The sequence below is a fragment of the Bacillus rossius genome, chromosome 1 (assembly GCF_032445375.1).
Source record: "Bacillus rossius redtenbacheri isolate Brsri chromosome 1, Brsri_v3, whole genome shotgun sequence".
NCBI classification, from domain to species: domain Eukaryota; kingdom Metazoa; phylum Arthropoda; class Insecta; order Phasmatodea; family Bacillidae; genus Bacillus; species Bacillus rossius.
The window spans coordinates 371845663-371864567 of NC_086330.1; the positions used below are offsets into that span (position 1 = coordinate 371845663).

General features: G+C 35.6%; 1 protein-coding gene across 1 annotated transcript; it reads left to right on the plus strand.

Annotated features, from left to right (window-relative positions):
- The first annotated feature begins 1362 nt into the window (after positions 1 to 1362).
- Positions 1363 to 17033, plus strand: LOC134528467 (serrate RNA effector molecule homolog B-like). The gene is made up of 3 exons (XM_063362114.1): positions 1363 to 1525; positions 8199 to 8380; positions 13458 to 17033. Exons 1-3 carry the CDS (start codon positions 1500 to 1502, stop codon positions 13604 to 13606), a joined length of 357 nt encoding a protein of 118 aa, XP_063218184.1. The 5' UTR covers positions 1363 to 1499; the 3' UTR covers positions 13607 to 17033.
- Positions 17034 to 18905: the final 1872 nt, after the last annotated feature.

Below are 18905 nucleotides of genomic sequence, written 5' to 3' on the forward strand. Positions count from 1 at the left end.
TCCTTTTAAAACAGATAATTATCCGTTATTAGGGCATAACAATAACTCACGCTGAATTTCACGGTCCTCAAAAAGAAGCGAATGGTATACACAAAAAATATGAGGGGAGGAAAGCAGCAACACACTCATCTGGCAAAACGAACGGGAACAGAAATCATCGTTTATTTCATGATGAATTTTAAAATAATAAACACACGTTCCTCAAAGTTCGATGAGTGTAGTTAGATCTGTTATAAACTGGTTTATATGTGAACGCATTCTGCAGAAAAAAAATCTGCCAGGCGTTGTACGCGACTAGGACATTTTCCTTTTTAAATATAGCGGCAAGCTAGGAAGAAATGCCATATAAAAAAGAAGGAATAAAACCGGCCTTAGAAGAAGGAGGAAAGAGGCGACGATGATAGCGTTCCCCCTCCACACACTATTGATTTCCGGCTCCCATGTGTAGAACCGCAGCCGCTTCCTGCTGATTGGCTAACGTGACCGCCAATCACTCTCCCTGGATTCAGTCGGAGCCTTGACAATTCGCGTTGAAAAAATTTCCACGACCGGTATCTAGCACTTTTGACGGTTGAAACGACCGCCGCTGCTGCAGCTGTGTTCTATCACCCGCATAAACACTGCTGCACGTGCGCTTTCGCTAGCGACGTAGCGAGGCGTGCTGCAAGCACCAACAGCTGGCTAGCCTCGAACAGGGCGCCTCCGCCGGCCTCTTACCCTCAAACAAACTATGCGAACTTTTCCCTAGCTTGGATATTAATGTCAAGAAGCTTGGACATTATATGTCGTGTATCTTTATTACACTATTAGGCCTATTTGAATGCCAATTGTTTAAAACAATTTTAAAAATTTTTGTTTCACAAATACATATTTTTTCATTTAAGTTGCAACTACTGTAAAAAACTTTACCACCAATTTCATTTTAACTAGCTGAATTTAATATCCTACTATTAACACAAACGTGAATAGTGTTAATTGCACTATTTCAAATTCAAATGACAATTGCGGATATAAGTATTGACGTGCATCTTTGAAAATCTTGTTAAGATGGTAAAGGAATAGAAAATTAATGAAATCTTTAATATGGTTAAAAATTATTATTTCACGTTAATTAATTAGTTTTAAGTACTGTGCGTTTGAACAATGCTTTCAAAACAGGAAGTTCGGTAATTATACTACCTACTTTCTCAGAAACATTATACATGATTTTGGGGTTTGTTATCACATAACTTCTTTAAAACATAAATTAATTGTTGAAAGGAATTAAGAATGATATTACACGAGTAAAAGTAAGCAAAATAAAAAATAAATATATGTTAGCCAGCGCCATCTAGGCGCGCGGGAAATTTTTATTTGAAGGTCAAACCGAACATGCGCGGCCAAACGGTTCTCTTTCACTTGCGCGCTTGTGAGAGAAGGTTGTCTGTCGGAGTGCTCGTCTGTTGAAACGGTTTTCAAGTGTTATTTTTGGAAGTACTTGTTTTTACCCTCCGATAAACATGGCAGATACAGTTGCTGAAGTGAAGTAAGTAATTTAAATCACCTATTTCGTTTATATTAAGTGTGTGTCTTTGTTAGAAGTAGGAAAGCCTTTGTTTTGGCGGGTAGAGAAAGGTAGTCAAGATGGCGGGTTTTCTTGTTGGGAACATGAGTGACCCAGATTCTACCGAAAAAATATCATATATTAGCACCGTAAAGGTTTTTTTAATGTTTTAAACGTCGAGTTTTTGAAACTATTTCATTTTATAAGTTGATTTTACATTGTTCTAGTTGTATTCTCATTTGAAAACTAAGAAAATGTTTGCCGGCAATGCTTCTAAACATTTTTTGTATTTGTTGGTTTTCTAAAGCGGCGTCTGTAGATTGTGACCCTTAAATAAAATCATTATATAAATATGTGCAATTAAATTTTTTTGTCAGTATTCTTAATCGATTAGTTTTATAGGCGCCAAATTCATAAATCTGCTATAGGGTATTGACGGTAAATGAAAGCCTGTTATGTTTGCACTTGTGATTTAGTTTCGGTTATTCAATGGGTTTGTTTAATATCAAAGTGTCGTAATTCTGTATATATTTTATAATTGTCTTCTTAATGTTAGCAATGTTGATTAGTGCCTAGGTTTAGCTTTTGTTTGTAATCATTTCGAGCCGTGGTGGTGCTCGAAGCTAGGGTAGTTGGCAAACCTGCACAAGTTTAAAAACTACGGACTAGAGATGATACAAACCGATATTTTTCTATCATCTAAACTTGTGTTTTCTCCTTTGAATATCAGAATTTTAGCTGTGATCCGATGGTGAAAGTAATAATTGACCAAACGCAAGCACTAATGATGTAACTACAATTGCGAGTCGTTTCTAAACATGTACACACACACACATGTAATGGATAGTAACTAATGTTAAAATATGCTGCAAGACTAGTTTCAAAAAGCAATAAAACAAAAAAATTGACGTAAATTGCTGTGTGTGTATTAGAATACCACTATTGTAAAGTTATGTTACTAGTAATGTTGTAACTAAAAAAATAAAATTCAAATTGTACCCAGAAAAATCATTAATTTGACAATATAAGACGCTAGATATATCACAACCTTTTACTTCTCTTAGAAAACGGTTGTAATGATAAAAATATTTTTAGTTGGATACCAAAAATTAATATTTATTGCGGCGGGAAGAACAGGGATCTGCATTCTATTGACCAGTGAAGGAACCAATGTATTAACAATATAAAAAAAATCAGACGATAAAAGGGGTGCAGCTATTGGTTGTTTGGGAACAATCACTGAAGCTCTGTTTGTATTTTGGAAGCATTCACAGTTTAATAAACGTAGCCTTTTCATTGGTGCAATAGTAAAGGGTAATCACAGTCTCCATATGGAGTATAGTGCTAGTCATGCTATTGCTCGATATGACGTGATTTTACAAGTCATCTCTGTGTGCTGTTATTTAAGTACAATTGCAGTTTCAAGAGATCTAAAATTGCCTGCACTACTGTTTGTGGTTTCAGAGCAGTCACACTTAATTGAAAGCTTTTTTTGCCATTGGTGGTATGGGAGCAATCATTTTCGGAACTCCTGTATTTGTTACAGTGCTGGAGTGCTTATGTTGTACACAAAACTGTGACAAATGATATTCATTGCTACTCTGATCACAGATATATCATGAGATGAATCACTGACAGATTTGTTTTATATATGTGACTAAATCACAGGTTGTGATTTTACAATCCATCTCTACTTTGGACACTTGTGTGTGTGGATATTTGATAATATGCATTAAGTGTGACTTACATGTAACTTATCATATGGTGATAGTTGGTCTTAGCCACAGTAGAGGCAGTATTACAGGGTGTGTTGAACTTGGTAATAGTATTTTGAATATTTAACTTTTATTAAATTGTTTGGCCTGGGACAGTACAAAATGCTTACTGACACAGCTTATGCTTAAGTTACTTTTGCGATAGCATGCAAACAGCATAGGTAATTGTTCCATATCACGTATCCGAAGTTAATCCATTGAACCTGTTGCACATGATGCTTGTAGTTTTAATTTAGTACTTTTAAAAATATTACATTACAAGGCTAGGAAGTAAAAAAAAATTGTGTTTTTATTTGATCTGATAATGGTCATTACTTGTACCATGGATATTTTGATATATAAATTAAAACAGCAAGAGTAGAGCTCCACAGGATAATGTATTCAGGATCATGTCATTAGGATCACAAGGGATAGACTTGGATATGTTATATGAAACTTTTACCACAGTACCTATGAAAATAACTCAATTGCATATAATCAGCACAGAATTTTAAGCTACATTCACACCCAACACCGGTTGAAAAAATTCCAACTTTTTTGCTCATTTATTTTTGTGGAAATTTTAATATTGTAAATATAGAAATTGGGCGGGTTAGTTCACTATGATACTGTATTTACTATTGATGGGAAAGAAAATAAGGGTAATGTATGTATTCATAAAAGTTGGCTTGTAATATTGGTAACAGTGAAAAAGAAAATAGCGCAGTAAAATAAATACTAATGATCATTGATGTCATAAGCTCAAAACTGGGCTCAATAATTGTCTTACCTCTCTGTCCCTTTCTGTCGATCATGTACCTTGTAGCCAGATGTTACAAAAAATTCAATTCGTCTGTCAAAACCTTGCCAAGCTTAAATTTTAATGCAGGGACAAATTAAATTATGAATCAAAAATGACTATAAAGGGCTTCATCGCCTTTATTTTATAAGTTTTTTTATTTTTTTTGTTAAGATGCTTCTGTATTGCATTCTGAACTTGCCCATAAACACGTATGTTTGATATTTGAAACAAAAATTGTCTGATACACAATGATACATGTTAACTTAAAATATAGTATTTAAATAATATATTTTAGGGTTTGTTTAATCATTTATAAATGTGTAGCATATGATTGCCAGACTGTTAAACCTTAAAAAGGGGAATATTCTCAAATTTAAACCTTAATAATTGGCACCAACCAAGTAGAAAAATATAATCACAGATGTGTTGATCATTGTTGCTAATACTCTGATATAGGGGGATGGTTTCATAATTCCTACTAGTTTGTGAAAAAAATTAAATTTTTATATCTTGCATTACAATACCTGTCCTTTTACACTGCCGCCGCCATTCATTGTTTACCTCTGAAAAATAGGAATATATATTTTCCATATACTTGAGACGTTACTGAAACCCTGAAAGGAAGGTTTATTAATTTCTACTGGCTCGTTAAAAAATAACAGTTTACAGCTTATATTACAATACCGGCATAGTCACGCTATTGTTGACATTCATTGTTTACCCATGGATATGGGTCTTTAAAAAATTTTTTTGGAGAACTTTAGTCAATATAGATGTTTTAATGATTATATTCGTTGTATTGTTACATTGTTTTTAAAGTAAATATTATTTGGAGTCACATCAATTAGGAGTCACATCGATTAGGAGTCACATCGATTAGGAGTCACATCGATTAGGAGTCACATCGATTAGGAGTCACATCGATTAGGAGTCACATCGATTAGGAGTCACATCGATTAGGAGTCACATCGATTAGGAGTCACATCGATTAGGAGTCACATCGATTAGGAGTCACATCGATTAGGAGTCACATCGATTAGGAGTCACATCGATTAGGAGTCACATCGATTAGGAGTCACATCGATTAGGAGTCACATCGATTAGGAGTCACATCGATTAGGAGTCACATCGATTAGGAGTCACATCGATTAGGAGTCACATCAATTAGGAGTCTAAAGGGAGGCACAAATTTTCATAGAATTGTTAACATCTTTCATTTTCTGTGAGGAATATGTGCTGTGCGATGAAGTAGCTGACACATTGAAATTTGCAGTATTTCCAAGAATGCTTTGAATACAGCCATCAAATATTTTGTATTTGATGAGACTTGTGTTTCATGTATGTTAGCATATCCCTGGTTCCTGAAGTCTTGATCCTGTTAGCTTATCCTATGGTACATGATGCTTGCTGTTTTAGTTCAGTTCGTTTGAAGATCCTGCACATGAAAGAAATTACTAAAAAGAGAAGAAATAATTTTGAATGTAGTTTGAAGTGGGGAAAAAAACTTTAATTTGACTTATAATTATAATTTATTATGTGACAAATTTTTTTTATTTCTTTCCATTTTAAAAAGCTCCTATATCAGATTATTACCTCATTGTTAGTAGCTGAACTTTTTCAAGGATGGACGGGACGGATTGAGAGTTCATGTTAAGACTCAAACCAGTTCACTTCATGGCCCGTACAGTTCCAAAGTGGAACAAAATTCACAGCTCGCGCGTGTATATAGGATTAAAATGTGCAGAAAAGATGTTGATCGTCTTTAAGGATGTGTGTGCTATTGCGAATGTAGCACTATCTGCCTTTACTTTCCACAATTACTAGTTAAACTGAATTTTTCTTCATTGGTCTATAGTTTAAGTAGTTTAAATAAAAATTGGAACGACTTGTATGTTCCAAGCAAAAATAAACATGTAATCTTGCCTGACTTAAAAATATAAATTATAGGCTTAATTAAGGTAGAGCTACATATGTGCACAGCATTAAGTTTAATGTTCACAAACAGGTAGCAGGTACTAGATTGGAAAATAGCACATGCACAGAAAAACAGCACGCATGGCACACAATAAGTTATTGAACTCCCAACTTTTCTCAGTAAGGGTGAAAAAGAATTTGAATTTTTCAGACTGCTGTGTTGTGTGTGAATTTAGCTTTGATTTCTATGCTGAGGGTGTAAAACCATGCTATTTTCATGTTGTGTAGGCTTAGTAGGCATTATTTCAAGTGCTTTGACTAGCTGCTAATTCCTAAAAATGTTTTACTATATACTTAAAATTTTGCTTGATAATTATCCTGCAGTACAGCAATTTTTTTTCCTACAACTAAAATGTTGTAGGGAGGTTGATTAATACTAGAGAAATTTTGGTTTAAACATATATTTAGGCTCTAAATTAGAAAATATTAATGTGAGAATACAGTGTAAACTCTTTATAATGTCACTCAATTCAACGACAAACTCCTTAAAATGTCGAAATTGATTGACTTTGGTCGGTTTACCTTGTTTTCTATACAATATACACTATGTAGCATCACGCTCACTCTGACAACAATACGGTATTATATATCATTAAGTAATACTTTCTGCCAAAGTTGATAAGAACTGCAGCTGTGTACGTTCTGTTATTTGCTGTTTTGTTGTATTATCTCGCACGTGTTTACTTAGACTGACGTACCGGAGATTCTAAGAAATGTTGTATTTTGTTTTTATATGATGAACTTGCATATGTTTACCTCGGTCACTAGACTTTTGTCAAGTTGTTACACGTTATCATTATCGCAGTTGCTTACAGACTTTCGAACCGTAAACATGACGAGTAAACGAAAATCTTTGTGTGTTGACAAAAAGGTTTTATTGATACGCTCTAATAGAGGCGGGAGAAAAGATCAGTGATGTTGGATGACGCTTTGGATTTAGCCGCTCTACCGTGTCTACAATATGGTAAAACAAAGAAAATACATTTATAATAAGAGGAAACATAAGAAAATACAATTAAAATATCTGAGCAACAAAAAACATCAATCAAAGATGAGACTACGCAAAAGTGTTGTTATTTGTATGAATATTAATGTTCGAAAGTAAAATGTGTACTAAATTAGTTAAATACATATTATTATAGAATAGTAAAATGATATCTTTTATTTCTCTCCATTTAACGACCACACTATAACTCTTAAAAAATGCTCAGTCCGTTAAGTGTCGTTATATAGAGTTAACACTGTAATTAAATTCACTAGAACTTAAAAGATGGAGATAACATTCTCCCATCAATCTTTACTAGCTTTTAATTCTCTATAAATGATAAATTGTCCAGAGCAATTCACAACTTTGGAGTCTTCCCTAATCAAGTAATATTATATATTTTTATTTTGTTAGGATTCATAATTTTTTTATAATTTGACATTCAGGTCAGGGAAATCTGGAAATGTCAGGGAATTGATTCCATGTACCCTGAATAAGTCAGGGGAATCAAAAATATTTCCATGGCGAGGTCTTGCTGGCTGGCTTGCTTGCGTTAAGTGAAATGACATAAGACTATTATGCACAGTGTCGAAGTAAGGTCTTTTTGTGAAAATTCAGGTGAAGATATTCTTTTGCCTGGGATACTATATGATAGAGCGGGTCGTTACCACAACGCCGAAATACCATAACGTCGAATGTCAAAATTGACCATAACGCCGACAGCTAGAAAACTGCTGTGTACCACAACGCTGAGATAACAACTGAATGAATTTGTGTGTGTTTCTTAAATGTAACGCCGAAATACCACAATCAAACCTAACCTTACCTAACCTAGCATAATATAACCTAACCTAACTTAGCCTATCCTAGCCTAACATAACCTAGCCTGGTGTAACCTAACCTGGTGTAACCTAACCTAGTCTAACCTAACCTTTGTGGCAGCCCTGTAATGACATTTTTCAGCGTTAGTGTATTTCGACGTTGTGGTACACAGCAGTTTTCTGGCTGTCTGCGTTGTGGTCAATTTGGCATTTTGGCGTTGTGGTGCGTCCCCTGATAGAGCTGTAGTTGGCAACTGAACCAGAAAGGGGTGGGTCTGGGGTGGTAGTGCTGTGGTCTGAGCGAGGGCGACTGTGGCAGGGACGCGACCAAGGCCTCCCCCGAGAAGCAGAAGGAGGAGAAGAAGGTAGAGGCGGTGGACGAGGACAGCAAGACGTCGGAGAACGGAGACGACAAGCCCCGCGAGAATGGCACCTCTGACGACGCCAGCGAGGAGTCCAAGGACACGGAGCCAGAGTCCACGGAGAATGGAGACGTCGCAGGTGAGTGACTTATTGCATGGAATATTTTTAGATAATGGTTTAAGTTATATTACCTTCGCTTTGAATGGCTGGGAGAGGCGATCGGTGCTCTCTTCCAATCTTTCAAAAGTTGGCTACTGATCACAAACAAATTTGAAATAACAATAATTAACCACGCGTATTGGTACATTTTTCATTCCTTTGCCACGTGTGAAAAATAAGACCATAAGTTTGTTATTTGTTGAATAAAATGAGAAGGTCTGTCAGAACTCTACTTTATGATTTAATCATTTTTGCTACTGGCTTATGCTGACTGTTATAACATTCACACTATCTAATGTTTTGAAGTGCTGAAAAAAATTTAATTTGAAAATTACTTTATACATAAATTTAAAACATATAAACTCATTCTCAAAAGCAAAGTCTGTATTAAGGTTTTAACATTTTTGTTTTTACAAACAGGTAATATTCCCAAACTTATTTTACAGAAATTATAAAGAAAGTTCTTTTGATCTTGCATGACCTTTGATTTAACAATTCTTTAAAACAATTATATTAACAAGGCCTATCATGCCAAAACGTATAAAAATGTATGTGACCGCATCGTAAATGTTTGCTGGGAAATATTATTTGGCACAGCCACTCACATAAGTACTCAATATTAGTCTTATCCAGGGTTGGGAAAAAAACAGTTTTTTTAAAAAAAAAATCAAAAAACATGTTTTTTATTGTTTTAAACTGTTTTTTTTTGTTTTAAACAGTTTGTCATGTTTTAAAAGAGTTTTTTTAAGTTTAAACTTTTTTTTGTTTTTTATATTAATTTTAATCAAAACCACCACAATATATTTTGCACATATGGTTTCAGCAGAAGTCCCATCAGGTGTAAGGTATATTGCTACACATTTTTCAATATGGAATTCCCTGGCATTTCCCGGTTTTCCCTGACTGTAGCCATTCCGGATATTATTAAGTACAAGGCAAAAAGTTCACCTTTCAAGGAGTACTTATTCAGTCCCGACTTTATGTAAGCTTTTGGACATACACCATTGCTAAGCACAAGTATGTCTGTAGAAGAAAACTACAAAAAACACAAATGACAAAAAAACAAATGGAGCAAAAAATTGCTGTTGTCAGGATATAAACACCACACAATACTCCACGACAGGAATATGTTCAGCGAAACAAAGAAAAATGGACTAACAGAACGAAAAAACCCCCACAAATGATGATAGCACAAAAATACTGAAATCAACATTCAGCACAACAGTTGAAACGAGACAAAAACGAAAATACGAAACAAATACAATAGTTTTTCAAAAAAGAACGGAAAAAAACCCCACAAATGATGACAGCACAAAAATATTGAACCCAAAATAATTCAGCACAACAGTCAAAATGAGACAAAAACACAAAAAAAACGAAACAAACATGACAGTTTTCTAAAACAGAAACAAGCGACGTTTCTGGAACTGCAATCTGCTCCCATCCTAAAGCAGAGACGCACATGGTACGAAAACACAGGTGTGACCAAATTCCTGTTGTGGAGTATTGTGTGGTGTTTATATCCTGACAACAGCAATTTTTTGCTTTATTTTTTTGTAGTTTTCTTCTACAGACATACTTGTGCTTAGCAATGGCTTAAGTTATGTCCAAAAGCTTACATCAAGTCATGCACTCCCATTGCACAAATCTTTCAAAGATAATACTTATTCAGTCCTGTAACACTAAAAGAGATTAAACCTCTAGTATGGTGGATGGCTTTGGAGAAAAGTACTCATCATGCAACTCTGTCACCTGGCACATCAGTTACACAGTGCAGTGGCTTCGTCAGCTGGTATTGAACGTCTTTTCTCCACATTCGGGTTTGTGCATAGTACTGTAAGGAACCGGCTAGGAACAGAGAAGGCTGCCGAACTTGTAACTGTTTTCCGTGCACTTAACTAACAAAAACAAATTTTAATTAGGTTAGATGAACTTAGTGGAACTGGCACCCTAAAAGGTATGACTGGTTTGACCCCAAGCAGTGCTGGTATTTTATGTTTAAGTGAGGAAAGTGTTTCATTTCAAAACTTCTCATCCTAGTCTGGATATTTATCACAATTGGTGACTTACAATGAGACAGTGATGCTTGCGATGAAAATGTCAATAAGCAGTTTTCGTAAGAAATAAAACTTTTTTTAAAATACATATAAAAAACATGTTTAGAACAGAATGTTTTAAACATTGTGTTTTAAACTTGTTTTATTCAGAGTGTATTGTTTTAAACAATTTTGAACATATTGTTTTAAACATTTTGTTTTAAACGTGCCAACCCTGGTCTTATCACAGTTGAAACTAAGGGGCTTTGTTATAGAAGGCAATTACGAAAGCTGTTCCCATTATAAATGTGCAAGAGCATCAAAACCTGAAAACATATCAGTACTGTATTTAGTAAACTTCGATTTAATATTTGACCCTTAATGCACATTTCATACTCTTACATTAGCTAACTAGTGTAATATGGAATGCAAATTATTCTAAAACATTTCATAGACCTTAAAAACACTTTGCTATGTATTTTTTTTATGCTGCTTTATTAAAGTTTTTGGGGTAGTAACAACAGAACCATTGGTGACCATGTACCTGAATACATTGAAACTATAAATTTTGTTGAGTTGGTTAATTAATCTCTTCAAAATGATTGGTTTATTTTGATACTGTATGGCCTAGCAAGCGAGAAGATAGGCCAGCCAGCCTCCACCACACTATTGGAGGCTGGCAGTTGGGAAAGAGGCCCACTTGGGCCATTTGTTTTGAAAATGTGAGTAGCTGTATCATTTTCCAAATTGTGTCCACATATACGCACTTAATTTTTCTTAAAATATGTGTTGAATTAAATTTAGTATCAGCGTAATTAAAACGTGTGTTGCATACCACAAGCTCCATGGTTGGTTAACCTGCTGTTACTAATGGACGACGGACTTCTTGCATATGGTATTAAATTGCGTGTTTTTTGTGAGAAAGACGTTGCAATGATTCCTGTAGGTTGCAGAATAATAGGGCTTTGCTATTGCTATTATCTACAGTAGCTGAAAAACTCTTGAAATTAAAAAAATAGATTAGAAAATGATAAATCATGCCATGGGAAGAAAGTCTTATACATGACTGAAGGGAAAAATAAGATCAATTTTAAGTTATGGTGGTAATGCAATTTTTTTAAAAAAGGAGAGAAATTGTTGAGTATACTACTTCTGCAGTTTCTGTTTTCTTATAACGTACAATTGATTTTGGTTATTTGTGACAAATTTTAATGGTGCTTCACTGTATTTAACAGAACAGGTTTGGTCAGTATGGTAGTAATTTTTCATTCACTGCTATATTTTCCTCGCATCATGGTAAACTTATCGTTCACAGTTAATCCGTAAATCATTTACTGCCTGATATCTGTAGGGATGTGCAATTACAAATTACATAAGGATTTTTAATGTAAATATTTGAACTATTGATAATATTTTTGTGGCAAGAATACAGTGCTAAAAAAAATACCGGGTAGAAGTTCCAGACAAATGTACCGAGAATGCAATATTATTTTTACAGAAAACCTTTTAAAGCAATTTATATTTGGGATAGTGTGCAAGTAGTCCTGCATAAAAAATTAATAGAAAGTTGAAATATGGGGTTATAAGGTTTGTTTTTAAGTTTGGTATGAGGCTTATTGTAAACAAACAAATTTTTAACGTGATAACGCCTTATAAATTGATGAACGCAGGCTGCACGCACGAAAAAGCATATCTCATTGTCATGTTCTGCCTGAGCCGAGCATGCATGCGAGAGCGTGGAACAAGAACGATCGGCTTGTGACGCATCTATCGCGTCCGAGTAGAAGAGACAGCGGCAGCACACAACCTACACGTGAACTGTTTTGTCAACTGTTTATAAAGTTAAGTGAAAAGTTAATGTTGTTTCCATTGATTATTACAACAATTGCGGCACAAAAGGTAATTAATTCTTTCATTTTAAGAATTTGATTAGCAATATAATCTCATATATTTGTTTGATTATTAAAAAAAAGTAGCATCGGTTGGTGAGTGCAGTAATAATAGGTTATGTTACAATTTTGACTAAAATATTATCTCATAAATGATTGTATAAAAAGTCAACTGCTTTTATTTAGTATTCAATGAAAAAAATTGTAATTATCAATTAACTCCTTTGTATTGTACAAAATAATGATAAATCAGTGATAATAATTCAATTCATAAAAGTATGCAATTTTTCATCGACGTTATCACGTAAAATTATCGTCCGTAAACCGACTACAGACAAACCGCTTTTATGAATATGGTTTAAATATCAAGGGTACGAGGCTGATAAGATGGCATGAAGGAAAAATAAAATAAACTAGTATCCTTTTGATTCATGACCTTGTTTTTACAATCTTTCTCGAGGGTTTTGTAGAGCATATGGTGAAGTGAGATTACATTTTACAACTACTCTTGTTAAATATGTGAGATTGGTCAGTTAAGTTAGGTTGGCTACATTGAAAATATTGAAATATTGTTTGAACAATTGGTTCGGTATTAACAATAGAAACTGTAGCTGCGCCCGTGCAGCTCTCTGGCATGTATTTGAACTTGAGCGCCAGTCTCGCTGTGACAGACTGCGTAGTGCGAAGTACGGTGTCAGTAGTGCTCGGTAGTTCAGGCTCCGCAAGATGGTGGCAGTGCTGGCACAGTCGGAGGTCCTTCCTGTCCGTACCTCTGGACTGTTGACGTGTTCACAAGCCCAGACACGGGCTTGATGGCATCACCACAGTTGGGTAACATGCTGGGGAAAACTAATGGTTGTGAACACAGTCGCAGACTCAGTGTAAACCGAGATGGTACCAGAGACTGAAGTTAAATTTAACCTTGTAAATTGTTATTCAGTGAAATAACCCTTCAAGTTGTTGCTGACATCTGGATGTTAAAAATAAAACCTCTATCCATAGGGGCCTCCCTCCCCCCCTCCCCCCTCCTTGCACATGAAACCATCACACTGATTTTAAAAGTTGTTTTGTGCACTTGACTGAATGTCGTTCATGAGATGGTCCCCTGCACGGGCGTGGCGTGTGTTGCAGCCTCGCCGGTGGCGTCGGCCAAGAGGAAAAGCGGGGCCGGCGACGCCCCGGAGCTGACGCCCGAGAAGAAGGCCAAGGTGGACGACAAGGCCAAGGCAGACAAGGTGGACAGTGCAGAAGCCAATGGTGAAGCGGAGGCGACCGCTTAGGGCCTTCTCCGCCTGTGCTCCGCCAAAAAAAAACAAACCACCTTTAATTTAACAAATATTTGTATTCGTGTGTGAGTTTTTGTCGGGCGCCAAGTCGCGGGAGCCGGCGCCCGCACTGGTGCCCGAAGGGAACCGTTCTTGTCTCTTCGTCTTTTACTTAATGCTCACGAGTAATAGTTTTCTGTTTTTATACTAATCGACACTGCAGAAGAGTGCATTTATTGATTTTTATTGCTGTGTTTTTTTTTGTTTTGTTTTTAAAACATGTTCATCCCTGGAGATGAGTTATACAAATGTTTCATTTGAGTACCTAATGTAAATGTAGTTAATGTGGTTTACGTTACATTCCTGCGTCGAAGGACGTTGCTGACGTCTGCTGCAGCCGCGGCAGTCTCTGGCACGTTGCCGGGGCCACGCCCCATGCAGCAGTATTTTCCAAGAGAAAGAAGTGTAATATTTGTATGTATCGCAGTTTCTGTGTGCTTTAGGGATTTTGAGTATTGATGTTAACACGCAGTAACCACGTTTGCAGTTATGGCGCCGGTGAGCGAGAGATCTGGGCCGGGACGATGCTGGCTCCACTGGTTGAGCCCCTCCGACTGAACCACTCGTTTTCAAATGTTCCCTGGTCCTGGCATATTTTATTAGTAACATAACTTTTCAGCTGGTGCTGTGAACATCACTCAGCACTGTCATTTTCTCTTTGAAGACATGCGTGGGTGGGAGTGTCACATGTTGTTTATTTCTTCATTTGAGACATATTAAATTTTTGTATATGTTTTTTACTCTTAACATTGGTGCTGTTTGCAAGATAGGAGCTGTAGCTTTGTAGCTTTTTGTGGGTTAAGCTAAACCTGTTGCTAGCCGTTCAGCAGTCACGTGGGGCACAACACGGTTGACTCAAAATAGGAAAGCCGCCAAAAAAACGGGCGACACGTTGTGCAGCGCATTCTATTGGCATGTCCTGCTCCTACAGCATTTGGGACAATGTTATTTTAGCGATTTTTATTTAACGTTTTTTAAAAGTTTTCTTCAGTAGTTGTAATTTATTATGGCTGGAACAATCTCAAACTACAAAACATCAAAACAATAAACAAAAACATTTGATTTGGCACATTTACTGCGCTCTGGTGACAACTTCAGAAATCAATACATTCGGACATCGCAATTGTGGACAGGGCAGTTTTCGGTGAGACAATGTGACGTCACTCACATTCGGATAAGGACACGGACCACGCACAGGTTCGGACTATTGTATACGGACTCTTAAGTAACCCACTCCATTACTTCATTACCATGATAACCTTTGTATGCCTTTTTATGGTTTAAAAATTTTCACTTATTGATAGGTATACCAAATATTGTTATACTGCAGGATTAGTTACTGAATAATCTTCTTAATAATTCCCAAGGTGCAAACAGTGGGTGTTGAAATGCAAGCGAAGTGACTTGGATGTTGTGCTCAGAAAGAATGGACCTGATCATTTTAAATCCAGATGACCTGGTCATTTTAAATCCAGATGCATTTGTTCTTGACCATTTTAAGAATGAGGATTTGCATAACCCTAACCTGCCATCACAAGGGTAAGAACAAATATGTTAATTTTTAAATCTTTGAACATTTGTTCAGGTTTTCTACATTTACAGTATATACTTGGTTTATCTGAATGGTTGGTTTGGTTAGGCTGGGTACAACACAAATCCTGTAAATTGGGCAACTTTCGGACAGGGACTCTCCTGATGAAATGGAAACAAAAAAGGAAAGGAAACTATGTTCCTTGCATTCTAGACACACATATTGTGGAGCTGCAAACTAAATCAATTAAAATATATGCTTTCATAAATCATCCTAATTGTTTTGGACTACAAAAAATAGCAACTGTCTGTGCTATTTCTGAAATTCAAAAATTTATTACCTTTTTACTTACTTGCATTCTTACCTTGGCTAAATCTGCAAACTCCAAAGGTAATTTATGTGCCCATAAGGGGTGCTGCCAAGATAGCTACTTTTTAAACTACCCTGTGGTCTACAATAATTTATTTATACCATATTTTAAGTGGATGCTTGTTTGAAAAATAATTCAAAAAAATTTTAAAAATGGTATTTTTGTAGTTCCTCTCATTCTATTTAATGACTCAACTGTACGTAACTGCTATATTTCAAGAGTTCATCAGGACTTACTTATTTCAACAGTTGTGAAAATTTTGTTTGCTACATAAAAAAACTAAAATAGGTTAGCTACATTTATTCTGTAATTTTTTTTTAACAGTTACTTACATTGTGTTAGCTACATTTAAGTTACTTTAATTTTTGTATATGGTTAGGTAAAACTAGCGATATTGAGAACTCTCACTTTTGTTTTTGGAACAAGTACATCTTATTTTTTTGTATATTTTTAATTTTTTATTCGAGATGTAACTTTTAGGAATTTACCTGTGTTTAATTTTTTTGCGGAATATTTACGAAGTAAACAATTTGGTGTGTATTTAATTGTTAAATGCTCTCAGCTGTGTCCTTTAGTTTGTAATGTTTGAAATGACATCATTTTTCAGATCTTAGTCAATAAATCTGTAGATTGTCAAAAACGTGTTCTGGTTATGAAACACTGTTTTAATACAAATACAAGGATGGTAAATTAATTTCGCGATGATAACAAGTTTTCAAAAGACGAGAGAAAAAATGTGCCAAAATCGGGAAGCCTACAACTCAGTTTCGGTTCCCTACCATGTTCGTGCAACTTTGGATTTCTCTCAAAAATTGAAATTAAAAAAATTGAAAGGTTAGGTCAGGTCAGTCACATGCTTGTTTTCATTGGAAACTTATGATTTAGCGGCTGAAGTGGCGTTAATACCAAAACGCAAAACTTCGGAAATTCTTGCAGGGAACCGAAACTACGTGAGTTGTAGGCTTCCCGCCGAAATCGCCCATTATAATACACGGAAATTTGAATTTCGCGGGCGTTCTGCAGGACAAGCCGCTAGGATCGCTGCAGTCATGTGTCGCCAGCGCTAGCCATGTTAAATGGCCTGAGTTTCCTATATTGTTCTTCTACAATATTTGGTGCAAGTCTGGACTGGGGAGCCGGCATCGTCCAGTGCAAACATACCTTGTTTTCTTGGCAGAAATCTTCACCATACTGTGTTCTTTCTCAAGGTTTTCTACTTGCTTCTTTTTTATATACAAAACTTTTTAAATGGGCCGACAGTTTTTCATGATTTTTCTGTATTAATTATAGATTTGGCTGGCCAGAATAGCGTGTGTTAGTGTCTCACTACAGATGGTGTATTGTACAAACTTCAATGGTGAATGTTAGCCCTGTAGCTCGTAACACTGCCTGCTGGGACAACTTACGAATGTACAACTACTAGATTAACATTGTGTTCACATGTACTGTGTGCGGCAATAAAGAGTTAGTTTCAAATACCAGTTTTGTTTTTGTTTGATTCTTAGCACCTGATTTTTTTCCCATATGTCTTAGTTCTCATTCTTTTAACAATCCCTATGGATCATGCAAGCCATGTAATTTTACTAAAGCTTAATAGATTGGCATTGAAAATAAGAAATCAACTGCATACATATTTTCATAGTGACTACTAAAGAATAGCTATTGTTTTGTTTATTAATTCTTATTTTAAGCTTATTGAAGAAATTGTTTTGCAGAGTTTTTAATTATTTAGCTGTTGAACAAATTGCTTAAATACTTAATGAGTTTTTTAAATCTGTTTTTTTATGTACTAGTACACAAGGTACAAAAAACAACTTGTTTTAATATTTGAATATGTGTACAATCCATATGTTGCAATGAGAAACACTCAAGATGGCCACAGGCTGCATAACAACCCAATAAGATAGAAATCTTAATAAAATTTAATTAAAAATAATTTATGACCTAAGGGACCACGTATGGTCACAATCCTACATGTCCCACCATTGTGCTACTGATCCAGCAACATTTGTTCTCTGGTGGTGTGGTACTGAAAAAAGAATGAAGTGGCTCAGAGCCCCTTGCAGTCAGTCATAAGTAGGATCTAAGCAAAAACTTTACAGGTTAATCTTTGCCTCAAGACACGACTGCAAGCCTAAGTCTTGCCTACTGTAAAGAGGAGAGCGATACTCAGTATTTTTGGAATTATTTTAAAATTTTAAGTTTTTTCTGGTAATTCAAATCCCCATCCAATTTTCTTGGTTATCATGGTTGGTATACTCTTAATTGAAAGTATTTGAACATTCCAGGCATTGAGTTAGGCCATAATGTACAAGTGTTTTGTCTTAATGCTATTTTTTTTTTGTGAAACAATTTTTTGAACGGTTTTCGATGCCAAAGAGGGAAGAGCACCTACAAGTCAAGCTTTTAAATGCCAAAGAAGTTTCCCTTCTATCACATGTACTCGCTCTTATATTTCAAGAATTTTTAAATTAACATAATTTTACATAATGAAAAATTACTATGTATATTGTAAAAACCATATTCCACAGAATTAATTTTTTTGTTAATTATAGTTCGTATAAAGATCTTTGAAGTAAGTTAGTATTAGACCTAGAGATTTGCAATATGTAGAGAAAATAGGAAGAATCTGAACAAGGGAAGCCACTGGATGGTAAAGAAAGACAAAATTTAGTTCTGTTTGTATAAAGGATGGTGTGCCTATAAGCAGGGGTGCAACAACTAAATTTCCAAATGGGGGGCATCATACCTTGTTATAAAGAATCATCGATCCCCCCTATTGAAGTGGGGGGGGGGGGGTCCTTCCCCGGAAAAATTTGTATTTCAAGGTGGAAAATGGTGCTATTTAAGCAGTTTTATTATCTAAAAATTGATTACACAGCACTTTCTTTGCCCCTGTTTGCCCCTACTTCAAGGTTTCAGAGAGGGGGGGCAAAATACCCTTTCCCCCCCCCCCCCTGCTTATGAGGGTGACTTTTCTGTATCTCTGTGCTGTTGGCCGGCTGGGCAATCATTGAGTGATGTGCAAGTCAACTGAGGAGCTAGGAAATACTATTAAGTTCGGGGAAACATCACCGAGACAGTAAAATTAATTTGTAATTCTACTTTTGTAGATATTTAAACAATTAAGTACTAAACAGTGAGGATGAACACCAATTTTCTTGAATCCAAATATGGAACCTGAATCATGATTAACCCCTCATATGCAAATCTAGGTCTCGAGGTCAAAAATGAAATAATGAACAAAACTACTGTTACCATCAAATACTTCATAGCACTTGTTGGTTGGTGAAACTAGCTACATTTTAAACAGGTAATTCCTAATGATTTTACAGTATTTTAAATATATATAC

What these genes read in the sequence shown, in the direction of transcription:
- LOC134528467 (XM_063362114.1), top strand. Translation starts at nt 1,500, where the DNA reads ATGGCAGATACAGTTGCTGAAGTGAA. An exon ending in GATACAGTTGCTGAAGTGAA is followed by an intron (nt 1,526 to 8,198) that starts GTAAGTAATTTA and finishes CGACTGTGGCAG; the next exon opens with GGACGCGACCAAGGCCTCCC. An exon ending in GGAGAATGGAGACGTCGCAG is followed by an intron (nt 8,381 to 13,457) that starts GTGAGTGACTTA and finishes CGTGTGTTGCAG; the next exon opens with CCTCGCCGGTGGCGTCGGCC.